Source organism: Pristiophorus japonicus, unplaced genomic scaffold (assembly GCF_044704955.1).
Source record: "Pristiophorus japonicus isolate sPriJap1 unplaced genomic scaffold, sPriJap1.hap1 HAP1_SCAFFOLD_914, whole genome shotgun sequence".
Classification (NCBI taxonomy): Eukaryota; Metazoa; Chordata; class Chondrichthyes; family Pristiophoridae; genus Pristiophorus; species Pristiophorus japonicus.
The window spans coordinates 130,931-154,086 of NW_027254840.1; the positions used below are offsets into that span (position 1 = coordinate 130,931).

Sequence of the window (23,156 nt, forward strand, 5' to 3'; positions counted from 1 at the left end):
TCTACGGCCTCATGAAGAATCTTCTCTCACCTTTACGTCCAACGGACAAAGAGTACGAGGATGTGTGTGCTTTGGTGTGTGACCATCTTAAGCCAAAAGAGGGGGATCATCATCTCACATTATCGCTTCTACACACATGTTCGTGCTGAGGGCCAGGATGTGTCGGGATTCATCGCCGACCTGCGACGTCTTGCTGAGCCGTGTAAGTTCGGGAAAATGTCAGAGGACATGTTGCGAGATTTCTTCGTGATAGGCATTAACCATAATGTGATTCTTCGGAAGTTATTGGCCGAAGAGAAGCTGGATTTGAGCAAGGCCATCGCGACTGCTCAGTCATGCATGACAAGTGATGATAATTTGAGGCAGATATCATCGAAGAGTCGGAGCCCCACGGCAAGTACTGTAAACAAGATTGTGTCATCGTCTGGCAGAGCTGCTTATGGCAGGGCCTACTCGACTGTTTATGTGAAACTTGTAGCTGCTCAGAGTCCGGCAACTGGTACGAATCCAATTTCACCCTGTTGGCGTTGTGGGGGCAATCATCGGCCTCATCAGTGTCGGTTTAAACAGTACGCCTGTAATGGCTGTTTGAAAGTGGGGCATCTTCAGAGAATGTACCCACAACTGAGCAAGCGTGCTGCTGCTCATCACATTGCTGATGATGACGAGTCCAGTGCTGGCCCGGATACACAACGCAAGGAGGAAGTGTATGGTCTGTATTCATTCTTGGGAAAGAGCCAGCCGATAATCGTTAATGTGAAGCTGAATGGCGTGCCTGTATCAATGGAGCTGGACACGGGTGCGAGCCAGTCGATAATGAGCCAAAGGACATTCGACAAGCTGTGGGACACTGAGGCTGTGAAGCCTAAGCTGAGTCCAGTCAATGCCAAGTTGCGTACTTACACGAAGGAACTCATCCTGGTGATTGGCAGTGCAGCAATCGAGGTGTCATATGATGATGTGGTTCACGATTTACCATTATAGATCGTCCCAGGTAATGCTCCAACGCTCTTCGGCAGGAATTGGCTCGCGAAAATCAAGTGGAATTGGAATGATATCAAAGCATTGTCCTCGGTGGATGACACTTCGTGTGCTCAAGTGCTGAAGAAGTTTCCTTCTTTGTTTGAACCTGGCATTGGTAATTTTACTGGAGCCAAGGTGCAGATTCACCTGGATTCTGATTCAAGGCCTGTCTATTATAAAGCTCGGTCTGTTCTGTACATGATGAGGGAGAAGGTCGAAATTAAGCTTGACAGACTCTAACGTGAAGGGGTCATATCACCGGTCAAGTTTAACGAGTGGGCCAGTCCTGTTGTTCCTGTTGAAGAGTGATGGCACTATCAGGATCTGTGGAGACTACAAGGTTACGATTAACCGATTTTCGAAACACGATCAGTATCCGTTACCGAAAGCTGATGACCTGTTCGCCATGCTAGCTGGTGGAAAGTCATTCACTAAACTAGATCTGACGTCAGCCTATATGACACAGGAGCTTGTCGACACTTTGAAGAAACTCACCTGCATCAACACCCATAAAGGACTGTTTGTCTACAACAGGTGTCCTTTTGGAATTCGTTCGGCTGCAGCCATATTTCAGAGGAACATGGAAAGTTTACTGAAGTCCGTTCCTAGAACTGTCATGTTTCAAGATGACATTTTGGTCACAGGTCGCGACACTGCTGAACATCTGAACAATCTTGAAGTCCTACATCGTCTGGACAAAGTGGGACTCAGGCTGAAACGTTCGAAGTGCGTCTTCATGGCACCTGAAGTTAAATTCCTGGGGAGGAAGATTGCTGCTGATGGCATCAGGCCTACTGATTCGAAAACCAAGACCATCAAAAATTTACCCAGGCCTCAGAATGTGACAGAGCTGCGTTCATTCCTTGGGCTACTCAATTACATCAGTAATTTCTAATCCAGACTGAGCACTTTATTAGAGCCACTGCACATGCTACTCAGAAAAGGCGACAACTGGGTCTGGGGTGTGTCTCAAGATAGAACTTTTGAGCAGACTAAGAATCTGCTCTATTCAAACAAACTGTTTGTTCACTATGATCCGTGTAAGCGTCGTGTATTGGCCTGTGATGCCTCATCATATGGGGTTGGCTGTGCACTCCAACAAGCAAATGAGTTGGGTAAGCTACAACCTGTGCGTATGCTTCGAGAAGTTTGTCAAAGGCGGAAAGAGCTTACAGCATGGTAGAAAAAGCTTTGGCCTGTGTGTATGGGGTCAAAAAGATGCATCAGTACCTGTTTGGTCTTCGTATTGAACTCGAAACGGATCACAAGCCACTCATTTCATTGTTTTCGGAAAACAAAGGTATTAATACCAATGCATCGTCCCGTATCCAGAGGTGGGCGTTGACATTGTCTGCCTATGATTATGTTATTCGTCATAGACCTGGCACTGAGAATTGTGCCGATGCACTGAGTCGTCTGCCATTGCCCACACCTGATATGGAGACACCTCAACCTGCAGATCTACGGTTAGTAATGGATGCTTTTGTGAGTGAAGGAACTCCTGTCACTGATGAGACCAAATCTTACAACCGTCACAAAGGTGAGCTGTCCATTCAGTCAGATTGTTTACTGTGAGGTAATCGTGTCATCGTGGGAATTGACTCTGATCTGGAATCATGTGTGCATCAGTGCAATACTTGCATGCAGTTAAGTACAGTACCAGCGGAACCTCCGCTGAGTCTTTGGTCGTGGCCATCTAAACCATGGTCGAGGATCCACATTGATTTTTTGGGCCCTTTCCTGGGAAAGATATTTTTTGTTGTGGTGGGTGCATATTCTAAGTGGATAGAATGTGTTATTATGTCATCCAGTATGTCTACAGCTACCATTGAGAGCCTTCGTATCATGTTTGCTACTCATGATTTGCCTGACATTGTTGTGAGTGACAATGGATCTTGCTTTACAAGTCTGGAGTTCCAGGAGTTCATGAAACTCAATGATATCAGACAGGTGAGATCAGCTCCATTCATGCCTGCTTCTAATGGTCAAGCAGAGCTTGCTGTTCAAACGATGAAGCAAAGTATGAAACGTGTAACTCCGCGTTCTCTGCAGACTCGTTTGTCATGTATATTGCTCAGTTACAGGACAAGACCTCATACGCTTACTGGGGTTCCTCCGGCTGAACTACTGATGAAGAGAAATCTCAAGACCAGGCTTTTTTCATGTTCATCCCGATTTGAATGATCGTGTTGAAAACAACAAGGGTATCATGATCGTGTCACGTGACATCTCGGTCAATGATCCGGTTTATGTACTGAACTATGGTCAAGGTACAAAGTGGATCGCCAGCACTGTTACAGCCAAGGAGGGTAACAGAGTGTTTATTGTCGTGCTCAAGAATGGACAAACATGCAGGAAACACCTTGACCAGGTTAAACTGCAGCACACGGATGAACTGGAACCGAGTGAGGAAGATGCAGTCAGTGACTAACCAACCATTGTTCACTCATCAGAGGACTCTGTTGACATTATTGAACCTGGACCTTCACTCCCTGATGTGATCATTACCACTCCCATCAGATCGGTTACTCAGCCTCCAGTCACAACTGACTCAGAACGCTCGCCTGGAACTGAAGTTGAACTGAGACGATCAACTCGTGAATGAAAAGTCCCAGACCATCTTAATTTGTAAAGAGACTGATATTAAGATCTTGAAAAGGGATGTTGTTATGTATTAACGCTTGGGGTCACCAGACACTAGAGGGCGCCACTGTCGGAGGTCATCGGGCTGTACATGCACGTGCGCTGTCACTGGTATATAAACGCAAATACCATGTCACGCAGGTTATTTTGGGCGCGAATAAAGTTGGATCAGGTTTACACCTGAGGCAGTTTACAGTAACAAGACTCTTCTATGTTTCTATCTTCTTCACCCAGAGAGTGGTGAACCTGTGGAATTCTCTACCACAGAAAGTTGTTGAGGCCAATTCATTAAATATATTCAAAAAGGAGTTAGATGAGGTCCTTACTACTAGGGGGATCAAGGGGTATGGCGAGAAAGCAGGAATGGGGTACTGAAGTTGAATGTTCAGCCATGAACTCATTGAATGGCGGTGCAGGCTAGAAGGGCCGAATGGCCTACTCCTGCACCTATTTTTTATGTTTCTATGTTTCTACAGTGTATTACAGTCACACTCACCGTTAGTGTGTATTACAGTCAGTCTCACCTTACAGTGTGTATTACAGTCACTCTCACCATTACATAGAAACATAGAAACATAGAAAATAGGTGCAGGAGTAGGCCATTTGGCCCTTCGAGCCTGCACCACCATTCAATAAGATCATGGCTGATCATTCACCTCAGTACCCCTTTCCTGCTTTCTCTCCATACCCCTTGATCCCTTTAGCCATAAGGGCCACATCTAACTCTCTCTTGAATATATCCAACAAACTGGCCTCAACAACTCCCTGCGGCAGGGAATTCCACAGGTTAACAACTCTCTGAGTGAAGAAGTTTCTCCTCATCTCGGTCCTAAATGGCTTACCCCTTATCCTTAGACTGTGTCCCCTGGTTCTGGACTTCCCCAACGACGGGAACATTCTTCCTGCATCTAACCTGTGCAATTCCGTCAGAATATTATATGTTTCTATGAGATCCCCTCTCATCCTTCTAAACTCCAGTGAATAAAGGCCCAGACGATCCAGTCTCTCCTCATATGCTAGTCCAGCCATCCCGGGAATTAGTCTGGTGAACCTTCGCTGCACTCCCTCAATAGCAAGAACATCCTTCCTCAGATTAGGAGACCAAAACTGAACATAATATTCCAGGTGAGGCCTCACTAAGGCCCTGTACAACTGCAGTAAGACCTCCCTGCTCCTATACTCAAATCCCCTAGCTATGAAGGCCAACATGCCATTTGCCGCCTTCACCGCCTGCTGTACCTGCATGCCAACTTTCACTCTCTCCATTACAGTGTGTATTACATTCAGTCTCACCATTACAGTGTGTATTACAGTCACTCTCACCGTTAATGTGTATTACAGTCACTCTCATCGTTAGTGTGTATTACAGTCACTCACCGTTAGTGTGTATTACAGTCACTCTCACCGTTACAGTCTGTATTACTGTCACCCTCACCGTTAGTGAGTATTACAGTCAGACTCACCGTTAGTGTGTATTACATCACTCTCTCCGTTAGAGTGTGTATTACTGTCACTCTCACTGTTACAGTCTGTATCACAGTCACTCTCACCGTTAGTCTGTATTACTGTCACTCTCACTGTTACAGTCTGTATCACAGTCACTCTCACCGTTAGTCTGTATTACTGTCACTCTCACTGTTACAGTCTGTATTACAGTCACTCTCACTGTTACAGTCTGTATTACTGTCACTCACCTTTACAGTGTGTATTACTGTCACTCTCACCGTTAGTGTGTATTACTGTCATTCTCACTGTTAGTGTGTATTACTGTCACTCTCACTGTTACAGTGTGTATTACTGTCACTCTCACCATTAGTGTGTATTACAGTCACTCTCACCATTATAGTGTGTATACTGTCAGACACCATTGCTCTGTTTGTGCCCCACAGAATCCACAAGCTGGTGATTGACAATGTCCAACCACAAGATGAGGGCGATTACAACTTCATGCCCGATGGCTTTGCCTTCAACCTCTCGGCCAAGCTGAACTTCGTGGGTGAGCTCCCGACATGGATGGGTTTGGGGCTGTGAAGTGAAGCTGTAGTGACCCATCGCCCTGAACCACAGCGTGCACTACAGCCGCCCTTGCTGTGCCGCAGGGCTCTGGCGAGTACAATGGACTGTAGACCCAGTGCTGGGACTGTCCGCTGGAGCTCAGTCCTCACTTTCCCAGCCTCTCCGCCAGTTTGCTTAATCCAGTGAATTTGCAACTCGAGACTTGGTCCATCCAATGACACTGGTTTCAGTGGGCTGGGTGATCAGGAGGATGTTCGAGTTGATCAATCCGGCAGATGATTGGTGCTTGCTGGTGGGTTGGTGGGATGTGTGTTCTGCCTGATTCCTGTAAAGGATCGATTTTTCCTCGACATTGCACACATGGTTTTTCTGCTTTTCTATTTCATTTTAATGCTGTACCCTTCTCTCTCTCCTCTTCTCTCTCGCTCTGTTTTCTTCCCACTTTCCAGAGGTTAAGATCGACTATGTGCCCCGACAAGGTACAGTATGTTTTACATCTATCCCAATATTCCGAAAGTTGCGTTGCCGATGTTGGAGCTGTCCCCGCCCCAGCACTGTGTTAACAGACATATGATTGCCCCCCCGCACTGTGTTACAGAACGTGTGATTGGCCCCCCCGCACGGTGTTACAGGACGTGTGATTGGCCCCCTGACGGTGTTACAGGACGTGTGATTGGCCCCCTGACGGTGTTACAGGACGTGTGATTGGCCCCCGCACAATGTTACAGGATGTGTGAATGGCCCCCGCACTGTGTTACAGGACATTGAAACATAGAAATTAGGTGCAGGAGTAGGCCATTCGGCCCTTCGAGGCTGCACCACCATTCAATAAGATCATGGCTGATCATTCCCTCAGTACCCCTTTCCTGCTTTCTCTCCATACCCCTTGATCCCTTTAGCCGTAAGGGCAACATCTAACTCCCTCTTGAATATATCCAATGAACTGGCATCAACAACTCTCTGCGGCAGGGAATTCCACAGGTTAACAACTCTCTGAGTGAAGAAGTTTCTCCTCATCTCGGTCCTAAATGGCCTACCCCTTATCCTTAGACTGTGTCCCCTGGTTCTGGACTTCCCCAACATCGGGAACATTCTTCCCGCATCTAACCTGTCCCATCCCGTCAGAATCTTATACGTTTCTATGAGATCCCCTCTCATCCTTCTAAACTCCAGTGAATAAACGCCCAGTTGATCCAGTCTCTCCTCATATGACAGTCCAACCATCCCAGGAATCAGTCTGGTGAACCTTTGCTGCACTCGCTCAATAGCAAGAATGTCCTTCCTCAGATTAGGAGACCAAAACTGAACACAATATTCCAGGTGAGGCCTCACCAAGGCCCTGTACAACTGCAGCAAGACCTCCCTGCTCCTATACTCAAATCCCCTCGCTATGAAGGCCAACATACCATTTGCCTTCTTTACCGCCTGCTGTACCTGCGTGCCCACTTTCAGTGACTGATGTACCATGACACCCAGGTCTCGTTGCACCTCCCCTTTTCCTAATCTGCCGCCATTCAGATAATACTCTGCCTTCGTGTTTTTGCCCCCAAAATGGATAACATCACATTTATCCACATTATACTGCATCTGCCATGCATTTTCCCACTCACCTAACCTGTCCAAGTTACCCTGCAGCCTCTTAGCATCCTCCTCACAGCTCACACCGCCACCCAGTTTAGTGTCATCTGCAAACTTGGAGATATTACATTCAATTCCTTCATCTAAATCGTTAATGTATATTGTAAATAGCTGGGGTCCCAGCACTGAGCCCTGCGGCACCCCACTAGTCACTGTCTGCCATTCTGAAAAAGGATCCGTTTATCCCGACTCTCTGCTTCCTCTCTGCCAACCAGTTCTCTATCCACGTCAGTACATTATCCCCAATACCAAGCGCCTTGATTTTGCACACCAATCTCTTGTGCGGGACCTTGTCAAAAGCCTTTTGAAAGTCCAAATACACCACATCCACTGGTTCTCCCTTGTCCACTCTGCTAGTTACATCCTCAAAAAATTCCAGAAGATTCGTCAAACGTGATTTCCCTTTCATAAATCTATGCTGACTTGGTCCGATCCTGTCACTGCTTTCCAAATGCACTGCTATTTCATCCTTAATAATTGATTCCAACATTTTCCCCACTACTGATGTCAGGCTAACCGGTCTATAATTACCCGTTTTCTCTCTCCCTCCCTTTTTAAAAAGTGGTGTTACAATGGACCCTCCAGTCCATAGGAACTGATCCAGAGTCGATAGACAGTTAGAAAATGATCACCAATGCATCCACTATTTCTAGGGCCACCTCCTTCAGTACTCTGGGATGCAGACTATCAGGCCCCGGGGACTTATTGACCTTCAATCTCATCAACTTCCCCAACACAATTTCCTGCCTAATAAGGATATCCTTCAATTCCTCCTTCTCACTAGACCTACTGTCCCCGAGTACAATCGGACGGTTATTTCTGTCTTCCTTCGTGAAGACAGAACCAAAGTATTTGTTCAATTGGTCTGCCATTTCTTTGTTCCCCATTATAAATTCACCTGAATCCGACTGCAAGGGACCTATGTTTGTCTTCACTAATCTCTTTCTCTTCATATATTTATAGAAGCTCTTGCAGTCAGTTTCTATGTTCCCTGCAAGCTTCCTCTCGTACTCTATTTTCCCCCTCTTAATTAAACCCTTCGTCTTTCTCTGTTGAATTCTAAATTTCTCCCAGTCCTCGGGTTTGTTGCTTTTTCTAGCCAAATTATATGCCTCTTCCTTGGTTTTAACACTATCCTTGATTTCCCTTGTTAGCCAGGGTTGAGCCACCTTCCCCGTTTTATTTTTACTCCTGACAGGGATGTAGAATTGCTGAAGTTGATCCATGTGATCTTTAAATGTTTGCCATTGCTTATCCACCGTCAACCCTTTAAGTATCCTTTGCCAGTCTATTCTAGCCAATTCACGCTTCATACTGTCGAAGTTACCTTTCTTTAAGTTCAGGACCCCAGTTTCTGAATTAACTGTGTCACTCTCCATCTTAATAAAGAATTCTACCATATTATGGTCACTCTTCCCCAAGGGGCCTCGCACAACAAGATTGCTAATTAGTCCCTTCTCATTACACATCACCCAGTCTAGGATGGCCAGCTCTCTTGTTGGTTCCTCGACATATTGGTCTAGAAAACCATCCCTAATACACTCCAGGAAATCCTCCTCCACCACATTGCTACCAGTTTGGTTAGACCAATCAATATGTAGATTAAAGCCGCCCATGATAACTGCTGTACCTTTATTGCACACATCCCTTATTTCTTGTTTGATGCTGTCCCCAACCTCACTACTACTGTTTGGTGGTCTGTACATAACTCCCACTAGCGTTTTCTGCCCTTTGGAATTCCGCAGCTCCACCCATACTGATTCCACATCACCCAGGCCCTCCTTACTATTGCATTAATTTCCTCTTTAACCAGCAACGCCACCCTGCCTCCTTTTCCTCTCTGCCTATCCTTCCTAAATGCTGAATACCCCTGGATGTTGAGTTCCCAGCCTTGGTCACCCTGGAGCCATGTCTCCGTGATGCCAATTACGTCATACCCGTTAACTGCTGTCTGCGCAGTTCATTTGTCCACCTTATTCCGAATACTTCTCGCATTGAGGCACAGAGCCTTCAGGCTTGTCTTTTTAACACACTTTGCCCCTTTAGAATTTTGCTGTAATGTGGCCCTTTTTGTTTTTTGCCTTGGGTTTCTCTGCCCCCTACTTTTACTATTCTCCTTTCTATCTTTTTCTTCTGACTCCATTTTATTTCCCTCTGTCTCCCTGCATAGGTTCCCATCCCCCTGTCATATTAGTTTAACTCCTCTCCCACAGCAGTAGCAAACACTCCCCCTAGGACATTGGTTCCGGTCCTGCCCAGATGCAGACCATCCGGTTTGTATTGGTCCCACCTCCCCCAGAACCGGTTCCAATGTCCCAGGAATTTGAATCCCTCCCTTCTGCACCACTGCTCAAGCCACGTATTCATCTGCGCTATCCTGCGATTCCTACTCTGACTAGCACGTGGCACTGGTAGCAATCCTGAGATTACTACTTTTGAGGTCCTACTTTTAAATTTAACTCCTAGCTCCCTAAATTCGTCTCGTAGGACCTCATCCCATTTTTTACCTATATCATTGGCACCTATATGCACCACGACAACTGGCTGTTCACCCTCCCTTTTCAGAATGTCCTGCACCCGCCCCGAGACATCCTTGACCCTTGTACCAGGGTGATTGGCCCCCGCACTGTGTTACAGGACATGTGATTGGCCCACGCACTGTGTTACAGGACGTGTGATTGGCCCCCGCACTGTGTTGCAGGACGTGTGATTGGCACACGCACTGTGTTACAGGACGTGTGATTGGCCCCCGCATTTTGTTAACGGACGATTGATTGGCCTCCTCACGGTGTTACAGGACGTGTGATTGGCCCCCGCATACTGTTACAGGACATGTGATGGCCCCCGCAATGTGTTACAGGACGTGTGATTGGACCCCGCACAGTGTTACGGGACGCGTGATTGGCCCCCACACTGTGTTATAGGACATGTGATTGGCCCCGGCATACTGTTACAGGATGTGTGATGGCCCCCGCAATGTATTACAGGATGTGTGTTTGGCCCCCGCATTGTGTTAACGGACGTGTGATTGGCCCCCCACAGATCCCCCCAAGATCCACCTGGACTGCCTAGGCAGTCTCCCTGATGCCACCATCATTGTCGTGGCCGGGAACAAGCTGCGGCTGGACGTGCCGATCAGCGGAGAGCCGGCGCCCACCGTCGTCTGGACCAAAGCTGACAAGGTAGGTGTGGGGGCACATGGATCTCCCAACCAGCCCCCTTTAATGGGGGCAACATGTGGTACAATTGCCTCTAGACATTGAGTGGGCTGATGATCGACCATGCAATCCCTAGGGCTCACTGCGAGCAGGATGGACCAGCAGTTTGCAAGAAGCAGCTGGGATTGGGAGTTTCCAATACTGGACACCTAATGGGGACTCTCGGAGCTGCCTGTCACACACCACTAGCCCATCCAATATACAGTGACTACACCGGCTCAAAGATTCTCCCAACCCTGTGTGGTCTACTTCGATTGGTGGTGCTCAGAACCATTTACAATGCCTCTGGGGCTGAGGGGGGCATGGGCCAGGGTCACCGTTATCTCAGTACCAGGACAGTCTGATATTGATGGGGATGGAGAGTATCTGGGCCTTGCTGGGACCTTGGCTGAAAGATAACAGGTAAGATCTCAATGTTCACCATCCCTCCAAATTCAATCCTGTGCCCACTCCTGTCTGTTGCTTTGTGTATTGACACACACACAATGTACACACACAGTGTACACACACACACAGTGTACACACACACGCACACAGTGTACGCACACAGTGTACACACACACACACACACACACAGTGTACGTATACACACACACACACACACACACAGTGTATACACACACCGTAAACAGTATACACACAGTGCCTATGACTGTATGAGTGGGTAGATGTGTGATGCACCTGAGGACGAGTGAGTGAGTTATGTACATTTATTTCCATTAACACTGAACCACAAGATTCCAGAAATACGCACCACTCCTGGGTAGGTGAGCGAGAGATGACCCACATCCCAGATTCTTTAGGACGGTTTATGCTCCCCTCTGACCCTACCTCACGCTCCACATCCCACAACATCTGACTGCCATGCACAGTACAGCCAGTGAGTAGTTCCCTGCAAACACCCGGTTACTGAGCTTTGAGCCAGGGCACTATGAGGCCGCCCAGACCGCTGTCTCCCTGCTGACCAGTGGGACTGCTCACGCTCAATGCTATTGTACTCCAGGACCGGGAAGAACCACAACAATCACGTGCATTTGTAAAGTGCCGTTAACATAGTAAAACGTTGCAAGGCACTTCACAGGAGCATAATCAGAGAAAACCCGCTTAAGGAAGCAGTAGCGGGACATTTGGAAAAGCATAATACAGTCAAGCAGAGTCAGCATGGTTTTATGAAAGGGAAATCATGTTTGACAAATTTGCTGGAATTCTTTGAGGATGTAACAAACAGGGTGGATAAGGGAGAACCAGTGGATGTGATGTATTTGGATTTCCAGAAAGCATTCGATAAGGTGCCACATAAAAGGTTACTGCACAAGATGAAAGTTCACGGGGTTGGGGGTAATATATTAGCATGGATAGAGGATTGGCTAACTAACAGAAAACACAGTCAGGATAAATGGGTCATTTTCCGGTTGGCAAACAGTGGGGTGCCACAGGGATCAGTGCTGGGGCCTCAACTATTTACAATCTATATTAATGACTTGGATGAAGGGACCGAGTGTAATGTAGCCAAGTTTGCTGATGATACAAAGATGGGTGGGAAAGTAAATTGTGAGGAGGACACAAAAAATCTGCAAAGGGATATAGACAGGCTGAGTGAGTGGGCAAACATTTGGCAGATGGCATATAATGTGGGAAAGTGTGAGGTTATCCACTTTGGCAGAAAAAATAGAAAAGCAAATTATAATTTAAATGGAGAAAAGTTACAAAGTGCTGCAGTACAGAGGGACCTGGGGGTATTGGTGAGGCCACACCTGCGGTACTGCATACAGTTTTGGTCTCCTTATTTAAGGAAGGATATACTTGCATTGGAGGCTGTTCAGAGAAGGTTCACTCGGTTGATTCCAGAGGTGAGAAGGTTGACTTATGAGGAAAGGTTGGGCCTCTACACATTGGAATTCAGAAGAATGAGAGGTGATCTTATCGAAACATATAATAATGAAGGGACTCGACAAGGTGGATACAGAGAGGATGTTTCCACTCATAGGGGAAACTAAAACTAGGGGACATAGTCTCAGAATAAGGGGCCGCCCATTTAAAACTGAGATGAGGTGGAATTTCTTCTCAGAGGGTTGTAAATCTATGGAATTCTCTGCCCCAGAGAGCTGTGGAGGCTGGGTCATTGAATATATTTAAGGTGGAGATAGACAGATTTTTGAACGATGAGGGGAGTAAAGGGTTATGGGGAACGGGCAGGGAAATGGACCTGAGTCCATGATCAGATCAGCCATGATCAGATCAGCCATGATCTTATTTAATGGAGCAGGCTCAAGGGGCCGTATGGCCGACTCCTGCTCCTATTTCTTATATTCTTATGTTTTAGAGCTACATAAAGCGATATCAGGGTAGGGTCAAAGATGTAGATTTGAAGGAGTGTCTCAACGGAAGCGGGAGAGGTGATGAGATAGAGTTTAGGGCCCAGGCAGTTGAAGGCACGGTTGCCAATGATGCAGTGATGAAAATGTGAAAGAGGCCAGAATTGGAGAAGCCCAGATATCTCTGGGGGGATTGTGGGGCTGGAGGAGATTACAGAGATAGGGAGGGGCGAGGCCATGGAGGGATTTGTAAACAAGGATAAGAATTTCAAAATCGAGGTGTTGCTTAACCGGGAGCTAATGTAGGTCAGCGAGCACAGGGGGCGAATGGAACTTTGTGCGAGTAAGGACAGTGTAGAGGGAGCTTTACTCTGTATCTAACCCGTGGTGTACTTGCCCTGGGAGTGTTTGATGGGACAGTGTAGAGGGAGCTTTACTCTGTATCTAACCCGTGCTGTACCTACCCTGGGAGTGTTTGATGGGACAGTGTAGAGGAAGCTTTACTCTGTATCTAACCCGTGGTGTACCTGCCCTGGGAGTGTTTGATGGGACAGTATAGAGGGAACTTTACTCTGTATCTAACCTGTGCTGTCCCTGCCCTGGGAGTGTTTGATGGGACAGTGTAGAGCGAGCTTTACTCTATATCTAACCCCATGCTGTACCTGCCCTGGGAGTGTTTGATGGGACAGTGTAGAGGGAGCTTTACTCTGTATCTAACCCGTGGTGTACTTGCCCTGGGAGTGTTTGATGGGACAGTGTAGAGGGAGCTTTACTCTGTATCTAACCCGTGCTGTACCTGCCTTTGGAGTGTTTGGGGCGTTTTGTACTTTGGTTGTGTTTAGACCCTATGCTGCCACACCCTATTTGGGTGAAGTGTACGGTGACAGTGCAGTGTGACTCACACACAACCGCCCATAGCCCCTCTGTGACACCAGGTGCCATTACATTGGCCAGTTCATTGTATGAACCTCATTCTGTCATCATCTTATTTCATTTCCACGCTCTCTAATTCACCACCTCTCCCGGGCCGTCCATCTCTGCCTCACTCATGCTGTATGTGCAAGCTGTTTTTCCCATTGTTCACACTCAATACCTGTCCACATCCACTACCCTGTTCAGCTCCCTCCATCTGCCCATTCACCCACACTTCCTGCCAGTGCTGGCCCGCCTCGCTCGGGGCAAGGGTCAGAGGTTACAGGTCGGCAGGTTGCAGGTCAGTTGCATTGCATATCCATCACCTCCCAGACTGACCCTGACCCAGTCATTCACTCTCTCCCCCCTCCCTCGCTCTCCCCCTCCCTCGCTCTCCCCCTCCCTCGCTCTCCCCCTCCCTCGCGCTCCCCCTCCCTCGCTGTCTCCCTCTCTCCCCCCTCTCTCCCCCCTCTCTCCCCCCTCTCTCCTCCCTCTCTCCCCCCTCTCTCCTCCCTCCCTCTTCCCCTCCCTCACTCCCCCACCCCCCTCACGCCACCCCTCCCTCACGCCACCCCTCCCTCACGCCACCCCTCCCTCACTCTTCCCCCCTCCTCACTCTTCCCCTCCCTCCCTCCCTCACTCTCCCCCCTCCCTTTCTCTCTCCCTTCCTCACTCCCTCTCTTCCCCACTCCCTCTCTTCCCCACTCCCTCCCTCGCTCTCTATCCCCACTCCCTTCCTCACTCTCTTCCCCACTCCCTCCCTCGCTCTCTTCCCCACTCCCTCCCTCGCTCTCTTCCCCCTCCCTCGCTCTCTTCCCCCTCCCTCTCTCTCTTCCCCCTCACTCGCTCTCTCTCTTCCCCCTCACTCGCGCTCTCTTCCCCCTCCCTCGCTCTCTCGCTCTCTCTTCCCCCTCACTCGCTCTCTCTTCCCCCTCACTCGCGCTCTCTTCCCCCTCACTCGCTCTCTCTTCCCCCTCACTCGCTCTCTCTTCCCCCTCATTCTCTCTTTTCCCCTCTCTCTTTCCCCCCTCTCTCCTACGCTTTCTTTCCCCCTCACGCTTTCTCTCCCCCCCCACATACACTCTCCCTCGCTTTTTCCTTCTTTCTCTCTCTCTCTCCCTCGCTTTTTCTTTCTTTCTCTCTCTCTCTCTCTCTCTCTCTCCATCTCCTTGTCCCCTCTCTTCCTCTTTCTCTCTCTCCCTCTCTCCCTGTCCCCCTCTCTCTCTCTCCCTGTCCCCCTCTCTCTCTCTCTCTCTCTCTCTCTCTCTCCCTGTCCCCCTCTCTCTCTCTCCCTCTCTCTCCATCTCCCTCTCCCTCTCTCTCCGTCTCACTGTCTGTCTCTCTCTCTCTCTCTCTCTAATATACAGTATAAATGCACACGAGGCCCATACTTGAGAGAAGGTCACTCTGTGACCAGTAACCTTTATTAGCCAGCACTGAAGTGATGAAGGTGGGTGGAGCTTCCCCTTTTATACCTGAAGGTCCAGGTTAGGAGTGTCTCCCACAAGTTCACCACCTAGTGGTCAGTGTTCTCACAGTGTACAACTTCGATCAGATTATACATGGGTTACAATGACAGTTAAATACATGACATCTCTGGTGGTTTACGCTCCCTTGTAGAGCGCTTGAGTTGGGGCTCCGGTTGTTGGGCGCTGGCCTGAGTGTCTGCTGTTTGCGGTCACTCAGGGCTGTCCGGACTGCCCAGTGACCTGTGGTGCAGTGAACTCTATATCGTGTTCTTCCTCTGCTTTTTCTATGGGGTTGCTGAACCTCCTTTTTGTTTGATCAACGTGTTTGCGGCAGATTTGTCCATTGGTAAGTTTAACTACCAGAATCCTATTCCCCTCTTTGGCAATCACAGTGCCTGCGAGTCATTTGGGCCCTGCAGCATAGTTGAGGACAAAGACAGGGTCATTGACATCAATACATCGCGCCCTCGCATTCCTGTCATGGTAGTCACATTGTTACTGGCGCCTGCTCTCAACAATTTCTTTCATGGTGGGGTGTATAAGGGATAACCTGGTTTTGAGCGTCCTTTTCATTAGCAGCTCTGCAGGTGGGACCCCTGTGAGTGAGTGTGGTCGGGATCTATTGACCAACAGGAGGCGGGATAAGCAGCTTTGTAGGGAACCCTCTTAGATTCTGAGCATCCCCTGTTTGATTATCTGCACTGCTCGTTTCGCCTGGCTGTTTGAGGCCGGCTTGAACGGTGCCGTTCTGACATGGTTGATGCCATTTCCTGCCATGAAGTCCTGGAATTCAATGCTTGTAAAGCATGGGCCATTACCGCTGACCAAGACTTCCGGTAGACCGCGGGTGGCGAACATTGCCCGTAGACTTTCTACCGTGGCAGAGGATGTGCTTGAATTTGAAATGTCACACTCGATCCATTTGGAGTAGGCGTCTACTACAGCCAAAAACATTTTTCCCATGAAAGGACCTGCGTAGTCCACATGGATGCGTGACCAAGGCTTGGCGGGCCAGGACCAGGGGCTAAGGGGGGCTTCCCTGGGCGCATGGCCCAGCTGGGCACACGTGTTGCACCTGCGAACACAAAGTTCCAGGTCTGCGTCTATCCCTGGCCACCAAAAGTGTGACCTGGCAATTGCCTTCATCATGACGATGCCCGGGTGCTCATTGTGGAGTTCTCTGATGAACACCTCTCTGCCCATCTGGGGCAATCGGCCTGAATTGAGAGTTCATCCTTGCGCCTGTAAAATGGTTTGAATTCCTCAGGGTATGCCCTGTACGTGGCTGCCCAGTCCCCATTAAGGACACATTTCTTAACTAAAGACAGCAGCGGGTCTCTTTGTCCAGACTTTAATCTGACGGGCTGTCACAGGTGAGCCTTCGCTTTCGATAGCTTCAACAGCCATGACCATCTCAGCAGCATGCTTGGTAGCCCCCTCAGTGGTGGCTAGTGGGAGTCTGCTGAGTGCATCGGCGCAGTTTTCGGTGCCCGGTCTGTGCCAAATTGTGTAGTCATAGGCGGCTAACGTGAGTGCCCACCTCTGTATGCGGGCCGATGCATTTGCATTTATGGCCTTGTTGTCGGCCAAAAGGGACTTTAGGGGTTTGTGATCTGTCTCCAGCTCAAATTTCCTGCCAAACAGGTACTGGTGCATTTTCTTTACCGCAAATACACATGCTAGCGCTTCCTTTTCTACCATCCCGTAGCCCCGTTCTGCCTGGGACAGACTTCTGGAGGCATAAGCTACCAGCTGTAACTGACCCTTGGCATTGACATGCTGCAACACACACCGACACCATAGGACGACGCATCGCACGTTAACACAAGTTTCTTACATGGGTCATAGAGCGTTAACAGATTGTTAGAGCACGAAATTTGTTATGTTCCATCAAAAGCCCTTTCCTGGCTGTCCCCCCAGAGCCATTCGTGACCTTTGCGTAGGAGCACGTGTAGCGGCTCTAGCAGCGTGTTCAATTTGGGAAGAAAGTTACCAAAATAGTTCAGGAGCCCCAGGAATGAACGCAGCTCCGTCGTGTTACGGGGTCTGGGTGCTCTCTGGATCGCTTCTGTTTTGGACGCAGTAGGTCTGATCCCGTCTGCTGCTACCCTCATCCCTAGGAATTTTACTTCTGGAGCTAGGAAGACGCACTCCACCTTTTTCAGTCGCAGCCCTACCCGGTCCAGTCTGCGTAGCACCTCCTCCAGGTTGTGGAGGTGTTCTTCAGTATCACAACCCGTGATGAGGATGTCATCCTGAAAAACCACCGTCCTTGGAATCGACTTGAGGAGGCTTTCCATATTTCGTTGAAAGATCGCGGAGGCCGAGCGAATCCCGAACGGACATCTGTTGTACTCAAACAACCCCTTGTGTGTCGTGATGGTGGTCAGCTTCTTCGACTCACTCGCCAGTTCCTGGGTCATGTAAGCTGAGGTCAGGTCCAATTTTGAAAAAAGTTTGCCACCGGATAGCGTCGCAAAGAGGTCCTCCGCTCTCGGTAGCGGGTACTGGTCTTGTAGTGACACCCGATTGATGGTGGCCTTGTAATCACCACATACCCTGACCGACCCATCCGCCTTGAGCACCGGCACAATCGGGCTTACCCAGTCACTGAATTCGACTGGCGAGATGATGCCTTCCCTCAGCAGGCGGTCCAATTCGCCTTCTATCTTTTCCCGCATCATGTACGGCACCGCTCTGGCCTTGTGGTGTACTGGCCTGGTGTCCGGGTTTATGTGAATCACTACCTTGGCCCCCATGAACGTGCCAATGCCGGGTTGAAATAGTGAGTCAAATTTGTCCAGGACCTGTGAGCACGATATTTGCTCCACAGAAGAAATTGCATTGACATCGTCCCATTTCCAGTTCATGACAGCAAGCCAACTCCTCCCCAGTAGTGCGGGACCGTCCCCCAGGACAATCCAGAGTGGCAACCTGTTCTCCGAATCTTTGTGGATCACGACTACCGTGGCGCTGCCTGGCACCGGAATGATCTCCTTTGTATATGTCCTTAGCTGTGCGGCAATTGGCAATAATTTTGGCCTCCTGACCTTGGACGTCCACAACTTGTCGAACTGTTTGATACTCATCAGGAACTGGCTGTCCCCCGTGTCTAGCTCCATTGATACTGGGATGCCATTGAGGAGCACTTTCATCATTATCGGTGGCGTCCTGGTGTATGAACTATATATGTGCTCCACGTGAACTCGCTGAACTTCAGCTTCCAGCGATTTCCCCCAGTGTCCATTTGGCCTCGTAGGGCTTGCATCGGGCCCGTCCTCCTCGTACATCAACCTGGCTGCAGGCTTCCTGCTCATACGTGCCAAGTGACCGCTGATGTTGCAATTTCTGCAGGTGTATTGCTGATACCTGCAAGCTCTGGCTGTGTGTTTGCCTCCACACCTCCAACATGAGCCGTTGTTGGAAACAAAAGGTCCATTACCAGTCGATCGTCTCTGACTGTCTCTGTAACTGTTCTTAAGCACACCATTAACAGGTGTTGATGGCCCCATTACTGGCCATATTGTCCCTTGCGATGGCATGACTCGCCGTTCAGCTAGCCATTGTCTCTGTTGAATCCCCCCTTTGGGTTCGACTACATGCTCGGGCATGTCCGATTGCCCCTGCCTGCCTGGAGAACTGTGTCCTGTGTTAACAATGTTGACTCCCTGTCCATTTGCTGCATTTAAACCAAGATTTTTGTCAAACATCATTCTGGTCTCTTCCTCCCCTGAGATAAATGTCTGGGCCATCAAAGCTGCAGTTTCCAGGGTCAAGTCTTTGGTCTCAATCAGCTTATTGAAAACCCCAGTGTGCCCAATGCCCTCAGCAGCATCTCCGCTCTGCATGCATCTGTGAACTTACATAGGCTCGCCAGTCACCAGAGGTCTGCCATGAAGTCTGGAACGCTTTGCCCTTCTCGCCGCCGTTGCGTGTAAAACCGGTGTCTCGCCATGTGCACGCTGCTCTCTGGTTTAAAGTGTTCCCTGATCAACTTACTGAGCTCTTCAAAAGTCTTGTCCGTCGGCTTCTCTGGCGCTAGAAGGTCCTTCATCAGGGAGTACGTCCTGGACCCACAAACCGTCAGGAGATGAGCCCTGCGTTTGTCGGCCGAATCCTGTCCCAGCCATTCCTTAGTGACAAAACTTTGCTGTAGTCTCTCAATAAAATCGTCCCAATCATCACCAACACTGTACCTCTCATCTGTGCTGCTAGTGGCCATGCTCGCGTGGTTTAAATCCCAGTTTCTCGTCGCCAATGATACGTCCTTACTATACAGTATAAATGCACACGAGGCCCATACTTGAGAGAAGGTCACTCTGTGACCAGTTACTTTTATTAGCCAGCACTGAAGTGATGAAGATGGGTGGAGCTTCCCCTTTTATACCTGAAAGTCCAGATTCGGAGTGTCTCCCACAAGTTCACCACCTAGTGGTCAGTGTTCTCACAGTGTACAACTTAGGTCAGTTTATACATGGTTACAATGACAGTTAAATACATGACACTCTCTGTCGCTTACGCTCTCTGTCTCTCTCTCTCTCCATCTCACAGTCCCTCGTTCTCTCTGTCGCTCACGCTTTTTCTCTCTCTCTCTCTCTCTCCCCGATCTATTCATTGCCCGATAGTCCTGGTTCACGCTTTGTCTCTCTCCGCCCCTTCATTGATCCACTGGCTGCTTTCACCCCTGTCTGTGGGTAGCCCCATTGCTTCATGGCTGTGCTTTGCTTGTGCAGGCAAGCAGCCCGGACCAGACACCGGCTCAGCCGGGGGTGATGGAGTTCAACGCAGACCTCCTGAAGGATGGCCGGGTAAGTTTACAGCAGTGAGAGAACCGCGGGCGCAGCCAGCCATTCGACCGTGTGTGGAAGCACCGCCTGCGTCAATCCACCTCTCTCTTCCTCCTGTTTCTTCACATAAAACTCCAAGGCACAGGGAAATGGACCTTCATCTCACCATGCAGCCCCAACCCCACCTTCATATGAGCCAAAAAGTTCCACCGACACCGTTCTTCACCCGCCTTGGATTTTAAGCCCTCCGTGCAGTTGGTAATTTACCTGGGTAAGTTTTTAGCAACTCCTCCTCATCTTCAAATCATCACTTATGCCACAGAGGAATCCTTTCCGCAGATCGTCAATCGCTGAGAGCTGAAGGTTTCCCCATTTCCCCCCCCGCCCCCTCAAATATCCCCATTCCCCCCCTCTACCCTCTCAATTACCCCCAGTTCCCCCTCTACCCCCTCAATTATCCCCATTCCCCCCTCTACCTCCTCCTCTACCCCCTCAAATATCCCCATTCCCCCCTCTACCCTCTCAATTACCCCCAGTTCCTCCTCTACCCCCTCAATTACCCCCAGTTCCCCCTCTACCCCTTCAAATATCCCCATTCCCCCCTCTACCCTCTCAGTTACCCCCAGTTCCCCCTCAAATATCCCCATTCCCCCCTCTACCCTCTCAATTACCCCCATTTCCCCCTCTACCCCCTCAAATATCCCCATTCTCCCCCTCTACCCTCTCAATTACCCCCAGTTCCTCCTCTACCCCCTCAATTATCCCCATTCCCCCCTCTACCCCCTCAATTATCCCCATTCCCTCCTCTACCCCCTCAATTATCCCCATTCCCCACCCTCTGCCCCCTCAATTATCCCCATTCCCCCCTCTACCCCCTCTTCTACCCCCTCAATTATCCCCATTCCCCCCTCTACCCCCTCAATTATCCCCATTCCCCCTCTACCCTCTCAAATGTCCCCATTTCCCCCTCAACCCCCTCAATTATCCCCATTCCCCACCCTCTGCCCCCTCAATTATCCCCATTCCCCCCTCTACCCCCTCAATTATCCCCATTCCCCTCTCTACCCCCAGTGTGACCATGCAGTATGACCCGGGTGGGTCTGGGTCGGGCCCAGTGTGACCCGGGTGGGTCTGGGTCGGGCCCAGTGTGACCCGGGTGGGTCTGGGTCGGGCCCAGTGTGACCCGGGTGGGTCTGGGTCGGGCCCAGTGTGACCTGGGTGGGTCTGGGTCGGGCCCAGTGCGGGCACTGTTTGGAGGTGAGCCTGATTTTGTTGCTGTGTGCAGGTGATCACGGAGATGGAAGGACGGGTCCATGTGGAGAAGCACCCCGATCACTGTGTCTTCATCGTGGAGGGAACAGAGCGATCGGATGAGGGTGTCTACACTGTGCTGGTGCAGAATCCCGCCGGGGAGGATCGAGCTGACATCACTGTCAGAGTGGTCGGTGAGTGCCGCAGTCCCAACCGCTGACAATGCACAGCCCACCTCACCGGGAGGCTGCCTCCCAGGGACCCCCGACTGGGGGACATGACCCACACAACGTGAACAAACATTAATATAGCGCCCAGTAAATCATCATCATAGGCGGTCCCTCAAAGCGAGGATGACTTGCTTCCACGCCAAAAAGGGCCAAGTTCACAGGTGTTTCAATGAAGGACCTAATATTCCGGATCGCAAACTACATCCTGAAGGGTGGAAGATGCCTGTGCGTGGATTTTTTTAACGTGGGGTGACCGTTGCACACGGGCTTGACAGAGCGAGGTCTTGGTCCAGTGGCAAAGGTTAACCAGGACGACTGGAGACCAGCTCTGCTGCACGGACCTAGTGTGCACACATATCGCAGTGTGGGCTGGCCCGTGCTGCCCCTGGGCCCTCGCCTCTCCTGGACCCCAGACGCATGCCTCTCCCGGGTCCCTCTATGGACTCTTGACGCTCCTTCAGCCCTCCTGCTGTGCCTGCCCGTGTGCGGTGGCATATCACTGCAGGGAGCAGCGCGTGCTGCTGCATGAGGGCGATGGCTACGAAGCCAGGTCGCTGATTGCAATGCCCAGTAAAACCTCCGAAGGCAGGTCGCAGGAGCATTATCAAACACAATTTGACATCGAGCCATATAACTCCTTATTAGGGCAGAGCTCGGTCAAAGAGGTGGGTTTTAAGGAACGTTTTAAAGGAGGAAAGAGAGGTAGAGAGGTGGAGGGGTTTAGGCAGGGAGTTCCAGAGCTTGGGGCCCAGGCAACAGAAGGCACGGCCACCAATGGTTCAGCGATTGTAATCAGGGATGCTCAAGGGGTCAGAATTAGAGAAGCGCCCATATTTCAGGAGTGGAGGAGGGGGTTGTGGGGCTGGGAGAGATTACAGAGATAGGGAGGGGAGAGGGCCATGGAAGAATTTGAAAGCAAGGAGGAGAATTTTGAAATCGAGGTGTTGCTTAACCGGGAGCCAATGTAAGCCAGCGAGCACAGGGGTGATGGGTGAGCGGAACTTGGTGCAAGTTAGGACACGGGCTGCCGAGTTTTGGATTACCTCTAGTTTACGTCGGGTAGAATGTGCGGGGCCGGCCAGGAGTGCGCTGGAATAGTCAAGTCTAGAGGTAACAAAGGCACGGATGAGGGTTTCAGCAGCCGATCAGCTGAGGCAGGGGGGTGGAGACGGGCGATGTTATGGAGGTGGAAATAGGTGGTCTTAGTTATGCTGCGGATATGTGCGGAAGCTCATTTCAGGGTCAAATATGACACTAAGGTTCATCCTCAGACAGGAGTTGGGGAGAGGGATGGAGTCAGTGACTGGGGAACGGAGTTTGTGGCGGGGACCGAAAACAATGGCTTTGGTCTTCCCAATATTCAATTGGAGAATATTTCTGCTCACCCAGGACTGGATGTCGGATGAGCAGTCTGACAGTTTAGAGACCGTGGAGGGTTGAGAGAAGTGGGGGTGAGATAGAGCTGAGTGTTATCAGTGTACATGTGGAAACTGACGCTGTGTTTCCGGATGAGGAATTAGTTTAGTCCCTTCTGTATTTTACTCCCCAGGAAAGCAAGGGGCCTATCAGAGCACCTTTCACAGCTTCAGGACATCCCAAAGCCAGGGAAGTACTTTTGGAGTGTAGTCACTGTTGTAATGTAGGAAACACAGCA

The 23,156-nt window shown here is 49.9% G+C and overlaps 1 protein-coding gene across 1 annotated transcript in view; it reads left to right on the forward strand.

Moving 5' to 3' along the window:
- Window positions 1–23,156, forward strand: part of LOC139257839 (myosin-binding protein C, cardiac-type-like) — a gene marked incomplete at both ends in the record, with an annotated part of 159,204 nt that overhangs the window by 130,786 nt on the left and 5,262 nt on the right. Inside the window, 4 exons of the mRNA XM_070874642.1 lie at window positions 5,556–5,662; window positions 6,132–6,161; window positions 10,363–10,502; window positions 21,307–21,466. Of these exons, the coding sequence (XP_070730743.1) occupies window positions 5,556–5,662; window positions 6,132–6,161; window positions 10,363–10,502; window positions 21,307–21,466 (437 nt within the window). The remainder of the gene's footprint in view (window positions 1–5,555; window positions 5,663–6,131; window positions 6,162–10,362; window positions 10,503–21,306; window positions 21,467–23,156) is intronic.